The sequence below is a fragment of the Heloderma suspectum genome, chromosome 4, assembly GCF_057233095.1.
Source record: "Heloderma suspectum isolate Gila_16-S chromosome 4, 16-S_ref, whole genome shotgun sequence".
Lineage (NCBI taxonomy): Eukaryota > Metazoa > Chordata > Lepidosauria > Squamata > Helodermatidae > Heloderma > Heloderma suspectum.
Window position 1 is genome coordinate 166,889,393 of NC_139461.1, and position 19,994 is coordinate 166,909,386.

The window sequence follows — 19,994 nt, forward strand, 5'->3', positions numbered from 1 at the left end:
TCCAGGGGTCTCCTGCACTAAATGCCCTTTGTTCTGTTTTTAAATAGATCGCAGATAATGAGCTATCAAATTACCCCGTTGTGTTCTGCTTGAGTTCCCTCTGTGAAAAGAGGAAAAGCGGCAAGAAGAGGAGCGAGATCAATGAAAGATAATGGAAGACTCAGATACGGGGAGAAGGAGGGGAAGGGGGTGCGGGGAAAGGAAGCAGGTGAAAAGGGAGTCGTTGTGATCCTGCATTTAAAACAGAAGCAGAAAGCCCCATTTTAAATGCAGGATTTTAGGCTGGTGTAGAGATGCCCTATCAGTAGCCCCCAACAAGCAATGGAGGACTTAACAATAAAGGACATTGAGAATGCGCTGGGAGAAGAAGAGGAAGCAAGCCCAGTTATACACTTATTTTTGCTTGAGCTGCGTGGTGGTAATGGTGTGAGGTCTGGAGAGACTTGGAGGTAGCGGCTCACCGCTCCCTTTACCCATAATGTTGGGCTGTCGGTGGTTTTGGTAAAGTGAAATAAAGTGTACCCTACTTATGTTCATATATGAAAAAGCAGATCTGGATCGCTAGGATTCAGGATTGTAGACAAAAGGTAAAGACCAATTCTCTTGCAGCAGGCTTGCAACTCGACCCTATAAATGCTTACCTGGAAGTAAATAGCCCCGCATTTTAGTCCTCACAAACGTAAAACAATCCCCATAGTTGTTGAACTATACTTTTCAATTTGTTTCTATTCTGTCCTTGTGCTGTGTCACAATTTCTTGTCTGTTTCCTGCTAACCTTTTGCAGATTTATGCAAGCACCTCTGCCTACCTGGCTGTTTGCACTTAGTCACACCTTGTTTGCTTATCCAAGGTCTGCAGAGTAGAGAGATACATTCTGGAGTTTGAATTTATTCTTGCCCATTTCCTTAACTGTTAAGTGTTTAGCGCACAGATTACATAGCCCTCCCACCACTTCTCTCCCATGCCGTGACAAACTGTGGCAGAATAATACAACATGAGATTAACTCAGAATCAGAGAGCAAAAAATATTTGGGGGGGGAGCAATACAAAGAAGTGGCACCCTTCTCTTTGCAGGGTTGAGGAAAGAGGGAGCCAGTGCCTAGAAAAGATTTCAACTACTGAAGTTGTCCCTATCTGTTATTTTGGTTAGTGAGTGAGAGAGTCAACAAGAAGCAGAGTAGCTTTCTCTATCATGAGATTTTTGAGACTTGGCAAAGACAACCATCCACACATGAGCACACTATCAGAAAGGACAGCATAAGACTGCCAAAAGACAGCTGGATACCTTGGAGGCTCCAGAAGTATTTATGTTCTGTTTTGTTAAATACGTTTCTTGCCTCCATGGTTGCAGAGATAAATTTGAAAACACAATGACAACGTTACTGAAAGACTCAGTTACATGCAGGTGAGTTGCAAGAGCCACATAAGTATTATGTCTTCAAATTTTATGCTGTAGAATGCTTATAATATTATTATTATTAATAATAATAATAATAAGTTATTGTAGTACCAACATTATACATTGCGCTTTACAAAGTAGCATAGTCAAAACACAGAACTCTGTCCAAAGTTGCTTACGTCTATATTTTTAGACCCAAGGGCTGGGGTGAGAAAACAGGGAGAAAGGCAAGGCTAACACAAATCAGCGAACAGGGGGGATGAATGGGAGAGGCAAGGATAACAAGGGAATGTGGTGTGCAAATGCAATGGGGACAAGGACTGAGGGGTTGACCCAAAGTTCAAAGAACAAGTAGATTTTGATTTCAAGTTTGGAGGAGAAAGGAAGAGGTGACAGCATAGAGGTGTTCATGGCATAAGGAACAGACAGATGGGCCAAACTGGATGTGATGAGGGTGTTGTTCATGTGTCTGCTCCATCCATATATCATGCTGGGTTTTATGCAAACTGGCACACAAGGATGGGAAATGAACCCTCCCTTTCCTTACCTCCATACCTTCACCCCAGACACTTTTCTGTCCAGCTTAGCTCATTTCTAATAGTGAAGTTGCGTAGGGAGAACAGTGACTGGAGAAATGGAACACAGGAAGAGTGTTCAACTGCCCTTACCACCTCACCATTTTTGATCAAACCAGACCTCTGTTTAGATGTAAATAGAGCAGATACATTGGCAAAAATACAGCTGCTCCCATCACAGCTCATTTCACCCAAAGTTCATTTTGACAGACTAATATTTTGAACATTTGGACTTCCAAGTAACATGGCCATTTAGATCCAGCATTTTTAAGCCAATTGCTTCAAAGAAATCTCACTGTAGAATAAATGGATTGAAGCCACAGTTCACTGGAAAAAAATCAGCTGTAAGACAGAAAATTCATGACCAATGGGCCAATTCCTACCATATTTTTGCAAAATATGACAATTTGTGTAAATAAATGTGCAAGTAGGCTACAAGCCATCACAAACAGGGAGTATTCACTTGTGCCACAGAGACCTTTTTCTAGATGAACACGCCTCCTTGTGAACTTGTAGATGTAATTCTTCTGAGGGAACCAGCTCCATTAAATAGGAATGCTAGCAGATAAATCAATAGAACTAATTTTCATATTCCCTACCTAAAGGGAAACTGGTTAGTATCAGGTTGCTACTGAGTCAGTGTACTCCAGCAGAAAGCGAGCAGGACTTGGGACTCAGACTATGGGTAGTATCCAATCTTATTCCTATGTAGAGTAGACCCACTGAAATGAATGAGATGTAAGTTAGGTACAACTAACCTGAAATGAATGAGATGTAAGCTAGGTACAACTAACCTAAGTCCCATTCATTTCAATGGGTCTACTTTACATAGGACTAGCATTGGATACTACCCTAAAGGCACAATCCTATGCATGTTTAGACAGAAAAAGGTCCTATAACTCCCAGCATTCCTCAGCCAGCATAGCTGGTGGGGGCATGCTGGGAGTTGTAGGACTCTTTTCTGTCTAAACATGCATAGGATTGTGCTCTAAGTTCCTTATCTATTAAAGTCAAAGAAGGAGGACTCACCAGGATTGTTGTAACGGCAAACATGAAAAAGGCTGTGGATCAATTTGCAAACTAAAGATGCTGTGTAAATAAGCAGCAGTGGTAGTAAGGAATGTAAGTAAGGTATCAAGATTGTAAGGCCAGAAAATGGCGCTTAATTCTATAGTCCAAAAGTACAGGAATGTCTTCATCAATGCAACTCTTCCATGCCATCTATTCTTCCTCACATTACACCCAGCAATTTTGGAATATGCCCACACAAAGTCAGGAGATGACTGGAAGAAAAAGATTATCCCAGCACAATGCTTGATATTTTGAGGTGCATCTGCTACATTACCTTGATATGACTGACCAAGAGTTCTCAAATTAAGGTAAGCTTAGTCACAGTTTAGAGTTTGGATAACATGCTAAATTGTGGTTAAACCTCGTGGCCACACCAGGGTGTGGGGGAAGCACACGAGCCCAAGGCTCACTACGCCTTTCTCTCATCATGATGACAGACATGGTATTTTCACCTCAGATATACTTCTTTTTGGAAGAGAAAAGCGGGGCACAAATTCATCATCATCATAACAATAAATGGCCTTGAGTGCCATTTTTCTGGTTAAAAGGCGGGGTATAAATCAAATAAATAAATAAACAAGCAACAACGCAGGCTCTTGTGGGGAAAAGGCAGCCTTAGGGTACAATCCCATGGCGATGCCTGTATGCCTCCAAACTCGGAGGCTTGCAGGCACCCTATGCAGAGTGGGAGGCGCAGCTTCACCTCCACACTCCTCCTGCTCTACATCCTGTTTTTCTCCATCTGCACTCCAGCTGTCCGCTATTCTGTTCCATCGCTCTCAGATCCGGGATATACCACAGAGCCGCATCAGCTCCACTGCAGAGAGGCCGCCCAGGTCATTTCTGCATTCCACAGTTCTACCAGGGTTCTGACAGGTGCGCCAGCCATGTCAGCCAGAACACCCCCCCCCCCCAGAACCCTCTGGAAACGGTCTATAAACTGTCTACCGATCCATTAGTCTCTCAGGCGGACCATCTTAATAGGTCCCCCATCCTTGCAGAGGGGAAAAACTGCTGTCAGTCTAAACCTCAAGAGGAGGTGATCTGATCATGACAAAGGGACTGATTTAAAGCCCCACCCCACCTTCAGATCATCATCCCCATTACTACTGGGGTAGACAATGAGCTATAGTGGGCAGGAGCTCTGCACATCCAAGAGACAAAAGCCTCTTTTTCTTCTCACAAAGCTCAAGCTGCTTTAATGAGGTGAGTGGAATTATGCAGGCAATGCTGGGGCGTTGCTCACTAACAGGAAGACAGAAATGAGGGGAAGGGATCCAGTCTGCTTCAGCTTACATAAGGGGGTGGTGTCAAGTCCACGGATCTATGTGCTGGTCCCTCTGATCTCATGGGTAAGGAGGTCCAATCTGCCCTTTGATCTGGGGAAACTTCTAAAAATAACCCCAACTTTCCGTTCCTGAAAGTTTACATGTATAATACGTACTTGTAGCATAAACATACAGCTCTTTTGGCTAGAGAACAGGTTGTGTGTCATGGATATTGACATTATAGCCATGCTTTGATTATCCCCGCCCCAAAACAAAAACAGAAAATTAATATCACCTTGGACTGAAGCAGGCAAATTTGTAAAATGAACAGGAGAAAAGTCAATCCCTCAACAGTGCTGTCTTCCTGGTTAATAGCTAGTTTCCTCAAAACAAGCAGTGCTTCTTGTCTCCACAAGGTAGTGTGAGAAACCAGTGTGAAAACTGCTGCTTACAATGCACAAGTGGGAACTTCTGTTGAAAGGGCATTTGGAATAATGATATCACTTTGCCCAAACACTGAGCCACCAAGGCTAACAATAAAGAAGGAATGGCAGGCTGATAATACTCTTATCTCATAAAAAGTAAAAGGTAGCTGTGTTGGTCCATGAGAAAATCCATAGTTGGGCAATACCTTTATTATATAAAAATACACTAGGAGCCTCACCTCCACTGGGGCAAGGCAGGGATGTGGGGTGGAAAATTTTCCACAGCTACAGTGTGGAAAGTTTTCTACTTTTAGTTAACTTTTCTCAATCCCTAGGAAGCAAATATATTTATCCACACATCTCTTCAGGCTAAAATTAGTATGTTAACAGTTTTACTGCTTCCTTCCCCATGCCCTAAAATCTAATATAATAATGAACAGTGATATTTTACGATATTTACATGTATTCTAATAAAAATAATTTCCATGTAAAACTTTGAATATGTTTGAATATATAATTTAAAACACACTAAGGGAGAAATTATATGGGGATTGACGGTTGCCTCTGACCCTGGGAGCAACTGCGTATACACTGCAGGGCAGGAGGGGTGGTGAGGAGTGGATCTCCTCCCTGCTCTCACCGCCCGGCTTTCGCAGCTAGACAGCTGATTTTGGCTGTCTAGCTGCGGGACCTTGGAGTGCGGGATGGGGAGGCCAGGAGACACATAGGAAGTGTCATATCAGCACTTCTGACCTCCCTTCCCAGGCCCGCCCCCGGGAAAGCCCTGTTTCCCCAGCTCCACGCTGCTCTTATGACTGCGGAGCCAATCTGCGCTGCCTACGAGGTGGTGCGGGAGGGGGTGGAGGTCGGTTCTCCAAGAACCAACCTTGGAGCGCGGGCTCCAAGGTTGCTTCCCGGGAACCGACCAGTCCTATGGCCTTCTAGCCGCTGACTAGCGGCCATAGGACTGCGCCCTAAATACACTTTGATTTTTTCTCTCTAATCAATATTTCAGTTCAACTACTTTCGACTATTGGGGAAAAAAGCTTTTCAGATATTTATACAGCATGTAAAATTAACAAACTTTTATTTATTTTTATATATTTAAAAAATTCCTTAGCCGCCTTTCACATCAGATGCCCTCTCAAGGCAGCTTACAGCAATAAAATACATAAAAACAGTTAAAATATTTGTAGTTCTGTGGTTTACAGAACTACGTTGTCTCACCCAGCCCTTTCTCTTGTTACTGATTTTTAATGTTTCCAGAGAATCTTGAAGAACTCTTTTTTGCCATGAGAAAAATGCATATACTTGATATTTGGGAACATCCTGCGTATTCTTCATGGTCATTCTTTGGGGTGTGAAAGTCAAAGTGTCAGTATTTGTGCCTCCTTATCTGTTTGCTATTCCACAGTAGGCACCCTCCAAGCTTTTGAGAACTACAGTAGGAAGTTATTCACAACTTCATCCCTACCCTTTTGTTACTCTGGATACTGAGGATTAACCAAAGCCCCCTTGAGTCCCCGGGAAACCAAAGTATTTTAGCTGTTGGTCCCATTCTGCAACCTGGATATGTCTTCTTGCATTGTTTGGGCAGACCTACAGGCTACACCTGGAAGATGGTACCCAAAGAGCGAACCTGGGACATTTTGTATTTGAAATCTGTGTTGTTTCACATCTCCATGTACAGACTTTTGTGTAATGGACTACATGGCTGGTTGTCCGGGAGTGCATCAATGAGCCAGGGAGAAAAAGGGGGTGTGGCCCTGGAAGATGGCAAAGGTCCCATCGTCAGTCTCTCTGCTGTGTGCTCCTGTGGCTGGGTAGTTAGCCTGTTACTCTCTGGAGGCTTGGGTTCTAGTCCTGATGTCTCTCCAGTTTCCATTCCATTTATGGAACGCTTTGCTAAAGGAGGTACATCAGTCCTCATCGCTGCAGACCTTTGAAAAAAAGGGCTTAAAGACTGTGCCCCATTCTACTGGTAATTTCCAAAGTGCTATGGCTGAGTGTGAGAAATGGTTAGTTCAGTTTGCAGGTCCTTTTTTTTTAACTCTCATTTGCCCACTTCCCTGTGTCCATTCAATCCCGCTGTGTCCACTCAATCCCCAATGTACATTTGCTACTGATGTTACTTATAATCAACTGCAACCTTAACACCCCTAGAATGCTGAGAAGCATATCAGCTTTCAGGTTTCAAAGAAATCTATTTTGAGAAGGAAAAGTATCTGTTTGCAGATCTTAACGTGGCCCAATACTTATACATCATTTAATTAACATTAGAATCATCCCTAAGGTAATCACACTTCAGCTCTCCCCTATAATCCAGATGCATGAGAGTTTTTAGAGTTGACTTACCAGGTGCAGAAACCAAGATTTGGCATCGTGTGAGAATAGCCAATAGGAAGTCATTGTGAGAGTGGACTGTCAAAAGAAAAGAGAGAGCTCACGTACAGCTGGTTGCAAGCAGTCTGACAAGGAAACATGTGTTTGCTTTAGCATCATAAAGCTGTATGGAAGATGTCCCTTGAGCAGGCTGTGGGCATTTGGCAAGAACAGAAATATATATCGGGCACATAGGTCAGTATGCTAGGATTCTCAGGCTTTGTCTTCTAAAGAGCGATGATGTCTGCTGAAAATATACATTTGGAAGTATATGAGCAATGCCTGATGAAATCTCCCAAACCAAATGGATAGTTAAATAAGGTTGCAATTGGTCATGGTGCAGTTTTAGTGCCTGATAGCTCCTTACCTGCCCATAGCAGAATCATTTTTGTGTAAATAAACACAACTGAAATGTTGCTTACTGTGTGGAAGGCCAGCTATCCCAAGTTCATAGACATTTAGGAATGAGCAATATGGAAAAGAGGCAGAGCAACAGAGATTGTTTTCTTACCGTTGTCTTGTGTGAGAAGCCTCCGAGCTTCCAGGTCAAACTCTTCTTTGCTAATCTTTTGCTTAAACCACAACTTCAAATTAGCCCAATATCTGTGGAAGATATCAATAACACACTATCAATAATGGACTTTGCTTTTCAAAAGCTATCTTTTTCCTCTTAGAACCTTTAGGAGAGACTCTCACATAGTTCCATAGAATATAATCAGAGGAACCTCAGGAGTCATCTAGTCCAAGGCTGAGCAGAACCTCAATGACAATTTATATATTTTAGGCTGACTGTGACCATCTGGGGTCCTCAAGTCCTAGGAGCATTGCTGAGCTCCATTTTATATTCTATGTGAGCCTGGGAGCTGAGCATAGCACTTAGGAGCATTATTTAATAGCATTATCCCTTTAGAAAATAATAAAGTAGCATTTCACACCTGAAATGCCTACCCTAGCACTGCCCCACTTATGCCAACTGGAACACTCAAAGAAACTGGTGGAAAATTACTGTGCAAGTGACTTTTTGTTTATTTTGAGGAAATTACAAATTGTGTTTTGTGCAATTAAGCCTTGCTTATATTGGTAGATTTCTAGTTGTGCATTTCTAAAATGGAAAATGTTTAGGTATCAAATGAGCATATACAACCTGGAAGCTCTCTCATAACCCCCAGATGTATGCAACTGACTTAGGGTGCAGTCCATAGGATTGCTTCAGAGATTCCTATGCCCTGCTGGGCTGAAGCCAGCAGGATGGGAAGAACGGCAGAAGTGATCTTTGCCTCCCTGTCCTCCAATCTCCTATATTTTTGCTAGATGGGCTTTTAGTGCTTTGAAGAGGGTGGGAAGGATGCTGGAGGAAGCGCAGGATAAATCTATCCTGGCCTCTTCGGCCTCCTCCCCTCCCCACCCACTGGAAGGCCCCCTTTTCCCCTTCTCCAAGGTCGATTTTCGTACCTTGGAGAGGCAGCCAGCACAGTTATCTCCATGCTTGGGTCAGGGCTGGATTTCTGACTCCCCCTTCCAAGGTCAGAGCGTTGTCTCCGATCTCGGAAGGGGTATTCTGAGACATCCTATGGTCCCTGGGAAGCTTGCCCAGGGACCACAGGATTGTTCTCTTAAGTTACACAGTTGTTAGTGAAAGACATTCTGTGCATGATGTGTCTAAAACAAATGAGAGTTTAAAAACAGAGCAAGTCTGATGTTTTGATAATGCCCAAGAGTAATATCTGTGCTGTTTTTACTTTTTTCATAAGTCTAGGATCTACAGCTTAAGATGAAATTTGCAAGTGGTTGGCAAATGGGAATTTACAAGCAGAGCACAGTCTTTGTGTAGCTTTGCCAGTCAGTGTATTTTTAGGGTTTCGCAACAAAATGTAGTGTGAAGTGCTCCTGTCCACTGTTCCAGACAGTCAGACATACCCTCCCTCCATGATACTCTATTCCACTCCACCTCCCCATTTTCCTCACAAAAGTCAGGCAGCATTTTGTGCCCACTGGGCATGCTCAGTCATTATTGAGATTTTGGGGGGATTCCACCCCCATTAGTGTTTTTCGGTTCTTTACAAGCCTTGGAGTTTCCACCAGCCTGCTGACATTACGTTCTTATGTGTGGGTGGTGCAATTTTGGTTACATAAGCAATGGCACTCCTGCCTGACCATCATACATAGTTGGAATTACCTTTAAATCCTTGATCTGCAGTAACTCAGATGTACATTAGTACTTGTATAGGAAGATTAACTCAGTGTATGAATCACAGGGTGCAGTAGACAACTGTGAATGGTTCTACCCCTGAGCTGTCATTCTCAACTGGTAAACAAAAACAGATGAAAAGTAGATCCCATAAAATGGATGTCTGTTCCCCTTTGATATGGTCTAAAAAAAGGCCCTGCTTTGTAATGGCTGGATTCCTGCACCTTTACTCCATCTCCTGAGAGTTGCTCTTTCAGCCCAAAGAAATACCTTCAGATAAGGAGTTTCCACAGCTTTCTTAATAACTTAACCAACTGCCCAACTGAACCACTAAAACAGGGGTGGAAACCTGTGGCCCAGATGTTGGTGAACTACAACTCCTATCAGTCCTGACCACTGGCCTTGCTGGCTGGGGACTGATGGAAGTTGTAGTCTAGCAACATTTGGATGGCCACTGGTTTCCCACTCCTGTACTACAGGATGGTTTGCCTAACCTTGGGGTCTCCAATGTGGTGCCAATGGAAACCTCTCCTGGGGCCTACTAGGCTCCCTACTCCTCAGAATTTGTATTTCTTAAGATTTCTTTAAATAAAAAAGTAACTGTCATGCCGGGTTTGAAAGAGTGGTTTTGTGTTTTGGAGCTTAGACCCCACCTCTGTCTTATGCTTAAGTTCTTGAGCCCGTTACTTTTCTTTTAGCCTCATCAGTTTGCTTTCTGGGAATTAAGTGTTTTGTGACCAGCCAAAGTTTATGAACTTTGAACCCCATGGGAGCCATTTTGTGAGAGCACCCACAACACTCTTTCAAAATTTCAAATATGCCAATGACCCAAAAAGGTCGAGGACCCCTGCTATAATCAATACAACTTCATATAATTTCAATTAGGGCAATCAGATACAAAGGAGGACAGAGTTCTAGTACCTTTACAAGTTACAAGAGAGAGGGAATCTTCATAGGTTGAACTCCCCATGCAAAGCTGAGAAAGCTGCACTTGCCAAAATTCCCTTTCTACTTAACTATTAAAGGTATAGGAACCCTGAAGTGCATCACCACCGTAATTTTGACCCCCCAAATTTTGAAAACATTAATAAAATATTAGCATTCATAAATGTTTCTGAAATTAAGCAATCATTGCAGTGATGGTTCACCTTTTCATTAGCTTTTTCAGACTGGGTCATACAGCTAACGACAAGTTATCTCCCCAATGCATTGTTTTGCAATTTAGAACCCTGATGTTTAAACCTTAATAAGTTGCTATACAGCTAAATAACCAAAAGGGGGAGCTCAATTTTTACATACTGTCCTCAAAAATGATCTGTAAATTGCCGATGCTGCTCCTTCGAAATAAATCTACTCTAAAGGGGGTAGGGGTAGGGGGTCTGCTGCAGTAAAAAATTAGCAGGAGGCAGGAATTCTACCTCAGGATATAGCTTGTCTCCCATCTGTACTCAGATTTTGAGCTTCACATACAAACAGCTTAGTAGCAATATTGACAATGGCTTCCATGTAAGGGAACTTTTATCTGCTTGGAATGTTGTTACCATCCAGGTCGCAAAGAAGCATAAAATAGGCAAGATGACATTTAACCAATTTATGTTGACATCAGTGGAAGATTTCAAGTTCTATTAATTTTGAATTCCTAACAGAACCTTAGGCCCTGGCCAGCCAAAACACATCTGTTCACTGGAAAGACACTTACCTAAAGACCTTTATGAATCTCATAAAGAAGAATTGAATGAACACTTTGTTGGCTACAGAGATAAATTATAGGGCTGGAAAGAGGCCATCCCAAAATCCAACCCTACCTCTCTTTGGCAGTATCCTAAATTGATTAGAAAAGATACTCGGGATATCTGGAAAAAATGGCGATCCATCCATGAAAGGAGTTGGGCCTTGATTCATTTGTAATTACTTATATAGTACTTTGCACTGGTGGTTCACCTTCTCATTAGCTTTTTCAGAATGGGTCACAGAGCTAAGGGCAGATCAGAGGATATTTCCCAGTGTATTGTTTTGCAATTTAGAATCCTGATATGTTACTTTTCCATCTAAAAGATGCTCAAAGTGGTTCATAATGAACCAACATAATGCATCTAAAAACATTTACAATATAATGTTTCTATAATACATTGTTGTTGTTGTTCAGTCGTTCAGTCGTGTCCGACTCTTCGTGACCCCATGGACCATAGCACGCCAGGCCTTCCTGTCCTGCGCTCTCTCCCGGAGTGTGCTCAAGTTCATATTCATTGCATCCGTGATGCTATCTAGCCATCTCATCCTCTGCCGTCCCCTTCTCCTTTGGCCTTCAGTCTTTCCCAGCATCAGGGTCTTTTCCAGGGAGTTTTCTCTTCACATTAGGTGGCCAAAATATTGGAGCTTCAGCTTCATTATCTGTCCTTCCAATGAGCACTCAGGGTTGATTTCCTTTAGGATGGACTGATTTGACCTCCTTGCAGTCCAGGGGACTCGTAAGAGTCTTCTCCAGCACCACAGTTCGAAAGCATCAATTCTTCGGCGCTCAGCCTTCCTTATAGTCCAGCTCTCACAGCCATACATTACTACTGGGAAAACCATAGCTTTGATTAGACGGACCTTTGTCGGCAAGGTGATGTCTCTGCTTCTTACTATGCTGTCTAGGTTGGCCATAGCTTTCCTCCCAAGGAGCAAGCGTCTTTTAATTTCATGGCTACAGTCACCGTCTGCGGTGATCTTGGAGCCCAAGAAAGTAAAATCTGTCACTGCTTCCATTTCTTCCCCTTCTATATGCCAGGAAGTGATGGGGCCAGATGCCATGATCTTCGTTTTTTTAATGTTGAGTTTCAAACCAGCTTTTGCACTCTCCTCTTTCACCCTCAACAAGAGGCTCTTGAGATCCTCTTCGCTTTCTGCCATTAGGGTGGTATCGTCTGCATATCGGAGGTTGTTGATAATTCTCCCGGCAATCTTAATTCCGACCTCTGATTCATCCAACCCGGCATTTCTCATGATGTACTCTGCATATAAGTTAAATAAGCAGGGTGACAATATGCAGCCTTGTCGTACTCCTTTCCCAATTTTGAACCAATCGGTTGTTCCATGTCTGGTTCTTACTGTTGCTTCTTGACCCTCGTACAGGTTTCTCAGGAGACAGGTAAGGTGGTCTGGTACTCCCATCACTTTCAGAATTTGCCACAGTTTGTTGTGATCCACACAATCAAAGGCTTTAGCGTAGTCAATGAAGCAGAAATAGACGTTTTTCTGGAATTCTCTGGCTTTCTCCATGATGCAGCGAATGTTGGCGATTTGATCTCTAGTTCCTCTGCCTCTTCGAAACCCAGCTTGTACTTCCGGTAGTTCTCGGTTCGCATACTGCTGAAGCCTAGCTTGTAGGATTTTGAGCATCACCTTGCTGGCATGTGAAATGAGCGCAATGGTGCGGTAGTTTGAACACTCTTTGGCGTTGCCCTTCTTTGGAATTGGAATGTAAACTGACCTTTTCCAGTCTTGTGGCCATTGTTGAGTGTTCCAGATTTGTTGGCATATTGAATGCAGCACTTTAACAGCATCATCTTTTAGGATTTTAAATAGCTCGGCTGGAATACTGTCATCTCCGCTAGCTTTGTTGTTACTAATGCTTCCTAAGGCCCACTTGACTTCACTCTCGAGGATGTCCGGCTCAAGTTCAGTGAGCGCACTATCATGGCTATCAGGGACATTCAGATCTTTCCTGTATAGTTCTTCTGTGTATTCTTGCCACCTCTTCTTAATCTCATCTGCTTCTGTTAGGTCCCTGCCTTCTTTGTCCTTTATCATGCCCGTCTTTGCACAAAACGTTCCCTTGAGATCTCCAATTTTCTTGAAGAGATCTCTAGTCTTTCCCATTCTGTTGTTTTCCTCGATTTCTTTGCATTGTTCATTTAAGAAGGCCTTCTTGTCTCTCCTTGCTATTCTCTGGAACTCTGCATTCAGTTGGGTATATCTTCCCCTTTCTCCCTTGCTTTTCGCTTCCCTTCTTTCCTCAGCTACTTGTAAAGCCTCATCAGACAGCCACTTTGCTTTCTTGCATTTCTTTTTCTTTGGGATGGATTGAGTTGCTGCCTCCTGAACAATGTTACGGACCTCCGTCCATAGTTCCTCAGGCACTCTGTCTATCAGGTCTAATCCCTGAAATCTATTCCTCACCTCCACTGTATATTCATCAGGGATATGATTTAGGTCATACCTGAAAGGTTTAGTGGTTTTCCCGACGTTCTTCAATTTAAGCCGAAATTTTGCAAGAAGCAGCTCATGATCTGAGCCACAGTCAGCTCCAGGTCTTGTTTTTACTGACTGTATGGAGCTTCTCCATCTTTGGCTGCAAAGGACATAATCAATCTGATTTCGATATTGACCATCTGGTGACGTCCATGTGTAGAGTCGCCTCTTGTGCTGTTGGAAAAGAGTGTTTGCTATGATCAGCATGTTCTCTTGGCAAAACTCTATTAGCTTTTGTCCTGCTTCATTTTGTACACCAAGGCCATGCCTGCCTGTTATCCCGGTGATTTCTTGACTTCCTACTTTAGCATTCCAATCCCCTATGATGAAGAGGACATCTTTTTTGGTGTTAGTTCTAGAAGGTGTTGTAGGTCTTCATAGAACCGATCAACCTCAGCTTCTTCGGCCTCAGTGGTTGGGGCATAGACTTGAATTACTGTGATGTTGAATGGTTTGCCTTGGATTCGTACTGAGATCATTCTATCATTTTTAAGATTGTACCCCAGTACTGCTTTTCCCACCCTTTTGTTGACTATGAGTGCTACTCCATTTCTTCTAAGGGATTCTTGCCCACAATAGTAGATATGATGGTCACCTGAATTAAATTCACCCATGCCTGTCCATTTTAGTTCGCTGATTCCCAAGATGTCGATGTTCAATCTTGCCATCTCATGTTTGACCACCTCCAGCTTACCTTGATTCATTGATCTGACATTCCAGGTTCCTAAACAATATTGTTCTTTACAGCATCGGATTTTCTTTTCACCGCCAGACACATCCACAGCTGAGTGTCCTTTCGGGTTTGGCCCAGCCGCTTCACTCTTTCTGGCGCTACTTGGAAATACCCTCTGCTCTTCCCCAGTAGCATATTGGACACCTTCCGACCTGAGGGGCTCATCTTCCGGCGTCATCTCTTTTAGCCTTGTGATACGTTCCATGGGGTTTTCTTGGCAAGAATACTGGAGTGGGTTGCCATTTCCTTCTCCAGTGGACCACATTTTGTCAGAACTCTCCGCCATGACCTGTCCGTCTTGGGTGGCCCTGCACGGCATAGCTTATGGCTTCACTGAGTTACGCAAGCCCCTTCGCCACAACAAGGCAGTGATCCATGAAGGGGTCTATAATACATACATTTCATTTAAACTGCTGGCTTTAAAGACAAGGATTTAAAAATGGAGGAACGATACCAGTCTTCTACTACGCCAGACTGTTTTAAGGATGACTGAAAATATGCAACAAATTCAGAGGGGTAGCCATGTTATGGCGCAATCCTATGCATGGCTGACTGGGGCATGCTGCAAGTTGTAGGACTCTTTCTGTCTAAACATGCATAGGATTGCACCCTTAGTCTCTTGCAGGAAACCAAAAAGACTTCTGGCACCTTAAAAACAGCACAGTTCTATACAGGTCTACTCAGACGTAAACCCCACTGGAATATGAAGGGCTGTACTCTCAGGTAAGTTAGGATTGCAGCCTAACAATTTTACTGGGGTGGAAACTTCCATGGGCCTGGAGTAAGGCCCATTTAATTCAGTGGGATTTCTGAGTAGACCTGCACAGGACTGCACTGGTAAGTCTTTACCAGGCCACAAAGTTGCCTTTGCTGTTTTGAGAATATGTGAAGCACTCTGAAGGCTTGGGATGTACTCTACAAAAACCTACCTGTCACGATTGATTGATTGCTTTTATATCCCGCTTTTTTTCCTCCAAGGAACCTAACGCGGGGTACATAGTCCTCCTCCTCTCCCTTCTATCCTCATAACAACAACCCTGTGAGGCAGGATGGCCTGACAATCTGTGACTGGCCCAAAGTCACCCGGTGAGCTTCCATGGCAGAGTGGGGACTGGTATCAATTAAAATAAGGGGGTGCCTTCTCTCACTCTTACTTCCTAAAGGACAGCAGCACCTTAGGTCCACCAGACCAACATTTCCAAAATAAGGGACGTTGTTGGAGCGGCGGGGCTTGACATACAACCTCATCTACAGAGAAATGACAAGGAGAAAATGGGAAACGGGAGACATTCTAAAATAACAAATGCCCATTAAAATCTCTCTCTCTCTCTCTCTCTCTCTCTGTATATATCCCGCAGAGAAAGGGGAGAGGAGGTACTCGATATCTAGCTCCGAACGACCACGGCAGCACGCGGGGCAAGTAAAAAATCGAGGCCGGTGCTCGGCACGGCCAGCTAGGCCTCCCCCGCAGATACGGTCCGGCGGCTTAACGGATGGAGACATGAAGGTAAGAAGGAGCCTGCTTATCACTCACTGCTTTACATTCTCGCCCAAAGCCTCGCTCAAGTTTTTCTTGGCCACCTCCAGCTCGCTCACGTAAGTCGCCATGGCAAGCGCAGCCCCTACCAGCAACCGCCCGCTCGCCCGCTCTAATTTTATCGTCCCAGACGGCCGCGTCAACCTCAATAGCAATCCTTACAGCGTTTTGTTTTTTTGTTTCGCGGCTGCTGGCCGCATAGGAATGTTAGGGGAGAGTGTCTTTTGCTCGCCCTGTTCTGCTCCCATCTCGAAGTGGCCCTCTAACAAAGCGAGCGAGAACATAACGGAGGGCCCCCGTCTCTCCAGCTCCGTCGCAGGCCCTAAGTTAAGACATGCTGTCTAGTGGCTTTTGGGAAGGGAGCAATGCGTTCCAGCAGCCATTTGGCGCCGTTCCCAATAAAGAATACAACAGACTGCATGCAGCAATATAACTTGTACTGCTTAGCAGTTTTATGGCTTTAATTTTGGGTAGGACTCTAAAAAAGTTCTCTGTTGTGCGAAGGTCAGTTGAAGCTAGTAGTGAAGTATCAACGGGACTAAATCCATGCAAGTGTTAGCAGGAAAAGGGCCTTTCTTTTAAATGCTATATATTAAATCACTAGCAAACCGACCAGGCTTCGCTTGGGTTGGAATAGCCCTCAGTTTGTTTGATACAGCGAAGCCATCAAGCTGAGCTATGCAGCTGTCAAGGTTAGACACATTGTGCCCGCACCATCTGAGTTAAGCCACACTTACTGGTACCCCTAGGCACGGCCCCTGCAATGGTGCATCCCTATAGTCCCTTGAGAGAAGGGTCTGTCCACTCCATTTCCCTGGGGGGCCCGCCAGAAAGGGGGCAGGCCTATAACTCTGTCCCTCCAGTAATCTCTCTTGGCTTCAAACTGTATGGATTGCAAAGCTGTATGCCCCCCCGGTGGCTGAATATCTAACTGCAGGCTTCAACCACATGGGCACACTTAAATTAATTAAAATTTATGCATTTAAAAACAAAATAACCCTGAAATGCACATTCCTAGGGTCCCTTTAGTATACATGCCAAATTTCAGGTGTCTAGCTTTCACGGTCTTGGAGCTGTGGCGATGACAGACAGACGGACAGAGACACATCCTCTTTTATGATTATAGATAATCATATGGTTAAAATTTGCTCACTGCAGCGCTGAATCATCATGCTAAGGTTAGTTGAAATCGATCAAATGGTACTGAAGCTATAAATCTTTAAAATTTGTGATTGGCTAACATTGTGTTTCAAGATGTTAGAGTTAAACACATTTGTATGGTGAAAATCTGCTCACTGCAGTGCTGAGTCATGATGCGAAGTTTGGTTGAAATCGATCAAATGGTATTGAAGCAAAGATTATTGAAGCAGTAAATCTTTAAAAATTTTGATTGGATGCTATTTTGTTTCAAGATGGCAGACAAAATTTTCACTATGCCTAAAATCATCCCAGATAGAGATAGAACAAATCCTAAAAGTTTCATAACAATCGGATGTACGGTTTTCAAGTCCATCGAGGACATACAAACAAATACTTCCTCATATATATATATATATATATATATATAACTTTCTGATCTAAAACTCTAGTCAGCCACTAGTTTTGTCAGAGGGTCACTTTGAGAAGGGGGTAGGCGGGTCACGCTCCCAATGTCCATCTTCCAGAGTAGTGCGATGACAGGTCCTATTGCCATGGCTGCTGGTCTTTTCTACAGTCCTCTTTTACTTTCTGTGTTAGCAACTAGGTGGGCAGATATATTTATTTATTTATTTTCAGTATTTGTATACTGCACCGCATCCAAAGACCTTTGGATGTTAAAAAAATTTTGAATGTTAAAAAAATTCTTTTTAAAAAGAAACATAGTTCTGATAAAACTAAATTTAATAAACTGTGGCCAGTCATTCAAGGAAGGCTTCCTGAAATAACAGTGTTTTCAGGAGGTGCTCAGAGCAACACAACTTTGGCACCTGCCTGACCTCCAAATGCAGGGAATTCCACAGGAAGGGGGCCACCACACTGAAGGCTATTGTCCTGGTGGACTCCAATTGGGCCATGGGTCCATGTGGAACCACCAGGAACATGCCCTCTGATGACCTCAGTGACCGGGCAGGTTGGTAAGGGGGAAGGCGCTCTCTCAGGTATCCTGGTCCTAAGTTGTTTAGGGCTTTGTACACTAGTACTAAAACCTTAAACCTGAATAGGCAGCCAGTGCAGTTCTCTCAGCAAAGGAGTTGGATGCTGAAGAGGGGCAGCTCCTGACAATTCTGCCTCTAACCATGGAGATTTCATGGCTAACAGCCATTAATCATTTGTACTCCAGAGGTCACACAGTGTGATTATTTTAGTAGGTTTGAAGGGGATTGTTTGGGGAAGGTATCAAACTGGATTATTTCCAATTTTATAGCTCTTCTCTCCCACCCCACCTTCCAAAGGGCTGGGAGAGCGACCACAGCGCTTTACAGCAAGCGGCAACTGCAGCTGTGATCCTAAACACACACCCTATACATTAGATTGGAACCCATGGGACAAGTTTCTGACTAAACCTGTTCAATAGTTTCCTTGCAGTCCGATCCTGTGCAAAAGCACCACTGCGTCCACTGGGAACCATGCGCAAAGTTTTGCAGCCTCCTTCCAAAGGAAGCCTGCGGTCACTCTTATGGGGGGAACGGGACATATGAGACAATGCCCCGTGCAGCACAGTGGACAGGGTGTGCTTCCATGAGCCAGGTGATTACAGGTGGCTGTGACCTTTCGTGCATGGGATCCAGCCCACATAGGAACAGAGTGCCTGACACTGAGTCAGACCCTGGGTCCATCTAGCCCAGTACTGTCGACACTGACTGGCAGCAGCTCTCCAGGGTTTCAGGCAGGATTCCCAAGTGGGAGTTCTCTGTGGGTGCAGAAGGTCCCGCACTAAGTGATGGTCTCAAGAAGGGAGTCAGTGTACAGGGTGAAAGTGGGAAGAAGTATTGGGCCTACACAAGGACAATGCTGCCCTCAAGACCCACCCTCCCTCCGAGGCCTGCCAGTGCACACACCCCTCCGGCGTCTTCGTTGCACTGCAGGGGGCCAGGGTCTGCTCTGCTTGGAGGCCAAATCATGCAGCCCCAGGTATGGTTCCAGGAAGACCCCTGGGACAGAGGCAAAAGGGGAGCTGAATTCATCCTTTTTGTTGTGTGCTGGCTGATTTCGAATTGTGCAGGCTTGCACAGGCCAAGTCACAGGCCTATTGAACAGGCAGTTGGCGGCTTACTTCTTGCTGAGTGCTGTGTTTATTGTCAGTCTGCTGTAGGTGGTCTCATGGGGGGAACAATCCCATGTGTCGCCTCTGAGTGAAAGAGGCAAAGTGCCAGGAGTGCCTGATAAACTCCAGCTTCCAGTACTTTGCAGGCCATCTTACTCCCATCGGTACTAAGAGCCCTGCAGCTAGGTCAGACTCAGGGCCCAGCGTTGTTTTTCTCATGGAGGCCAGCCACAGGCCTCTGGGAAGACCAAAAGAGGGCACGAAGGCAGCGGCGGCAGCAGCTGTCCACTGCTGTTTGCCCCAACAGCTGGTTCTCAGAGGGAAATTGCCTCTGAACGTGGAGGTTCCATTGTGCTATTGTGCTTCACAAGGGTATAAGACAGGGGTGGGGGGCCTCTCTCAACCCAAGGGCTGAATTCCATATCGGAGAAGCTCTTGGGGGCTGCATTCCAGTGCTGGGTGGGGCCAAAAATACAAAAAGTACCAGCATGTTTCAGCTTAAAGCTCTTACTGCCAATAGCTGCACCCTAGGAGAGACATTTCAACCTTTCAGAATAGGGAAAAAAACCTGCACAAAAGCCAGGAAACCACCCAACAATTGATGTTTGAGTGAAAGGGGTTGGGGGGAGGGGGAGGGGGTGTGACCATGTGGCGCCAGGAGAGCCAGATTTGGTCTGCAGCCCTGAGGTTCAACATCAACAATACTACAAGTGAGAAGGATCTTGGAACTGTTGTAGATCACAAGTTGAATATGAGCCAACAATGTGATGTGGCTACAAAAAAGGCAAATGCTCTTTTGGGCTGCATTCATAGAAGCATCGCTTCCAAATCCCGGGAAGTACTAGTTCCCCTCTACTCAGCACTGGTTAGGCCTCATCTGGAGTACTGTGTCCAGTTCTGGGCACCACACTTTAAGAAGGATGCAGACAAACTGGAGAG

At 44.4% G+C, this 19,994-nt stretch overlaps 1 protein-coding gene across 2 annotated transcripts in view; it reads right to left on the reverse strand.

The window, feature by feature from the left end:
- Positions 1-16,211, reverse strand: part of TADA1 (transcriptional adaptor 1) — a 33,261-nt gene extending 17,050 nt beyond the window's left edge. The window contains exons 1-3 of one of the 2 annotated variants that reach the window (XM_084851152.1): positions 15,974-16,211; positions 7,632-7,723; positions 7,094-7,159 (exon numbers count right to left, since the gene is read on the reverse strand). In XM_084851152.1, the coding sequence (XP_084707278.1) occupies positions 7,094-7,159; positions 7,632-7,723; positions 15,974-16,095 (280 nt within the window). In that variant the 5' untranslated portion in view covers positions 16,096-16,211. Of the gene's footprint in view, positions 1-7,093; positions 7,160-7,631; positions 7,724-15,808; positions 15,926-15,973 lie in introns of those variants that run through there. The other variant, XM_084851151.1, reaches the window with a different exon arrangement.
- Between the last annotated feature and the right edge of the window lie 3,783 nt (positions 16,212-19,994).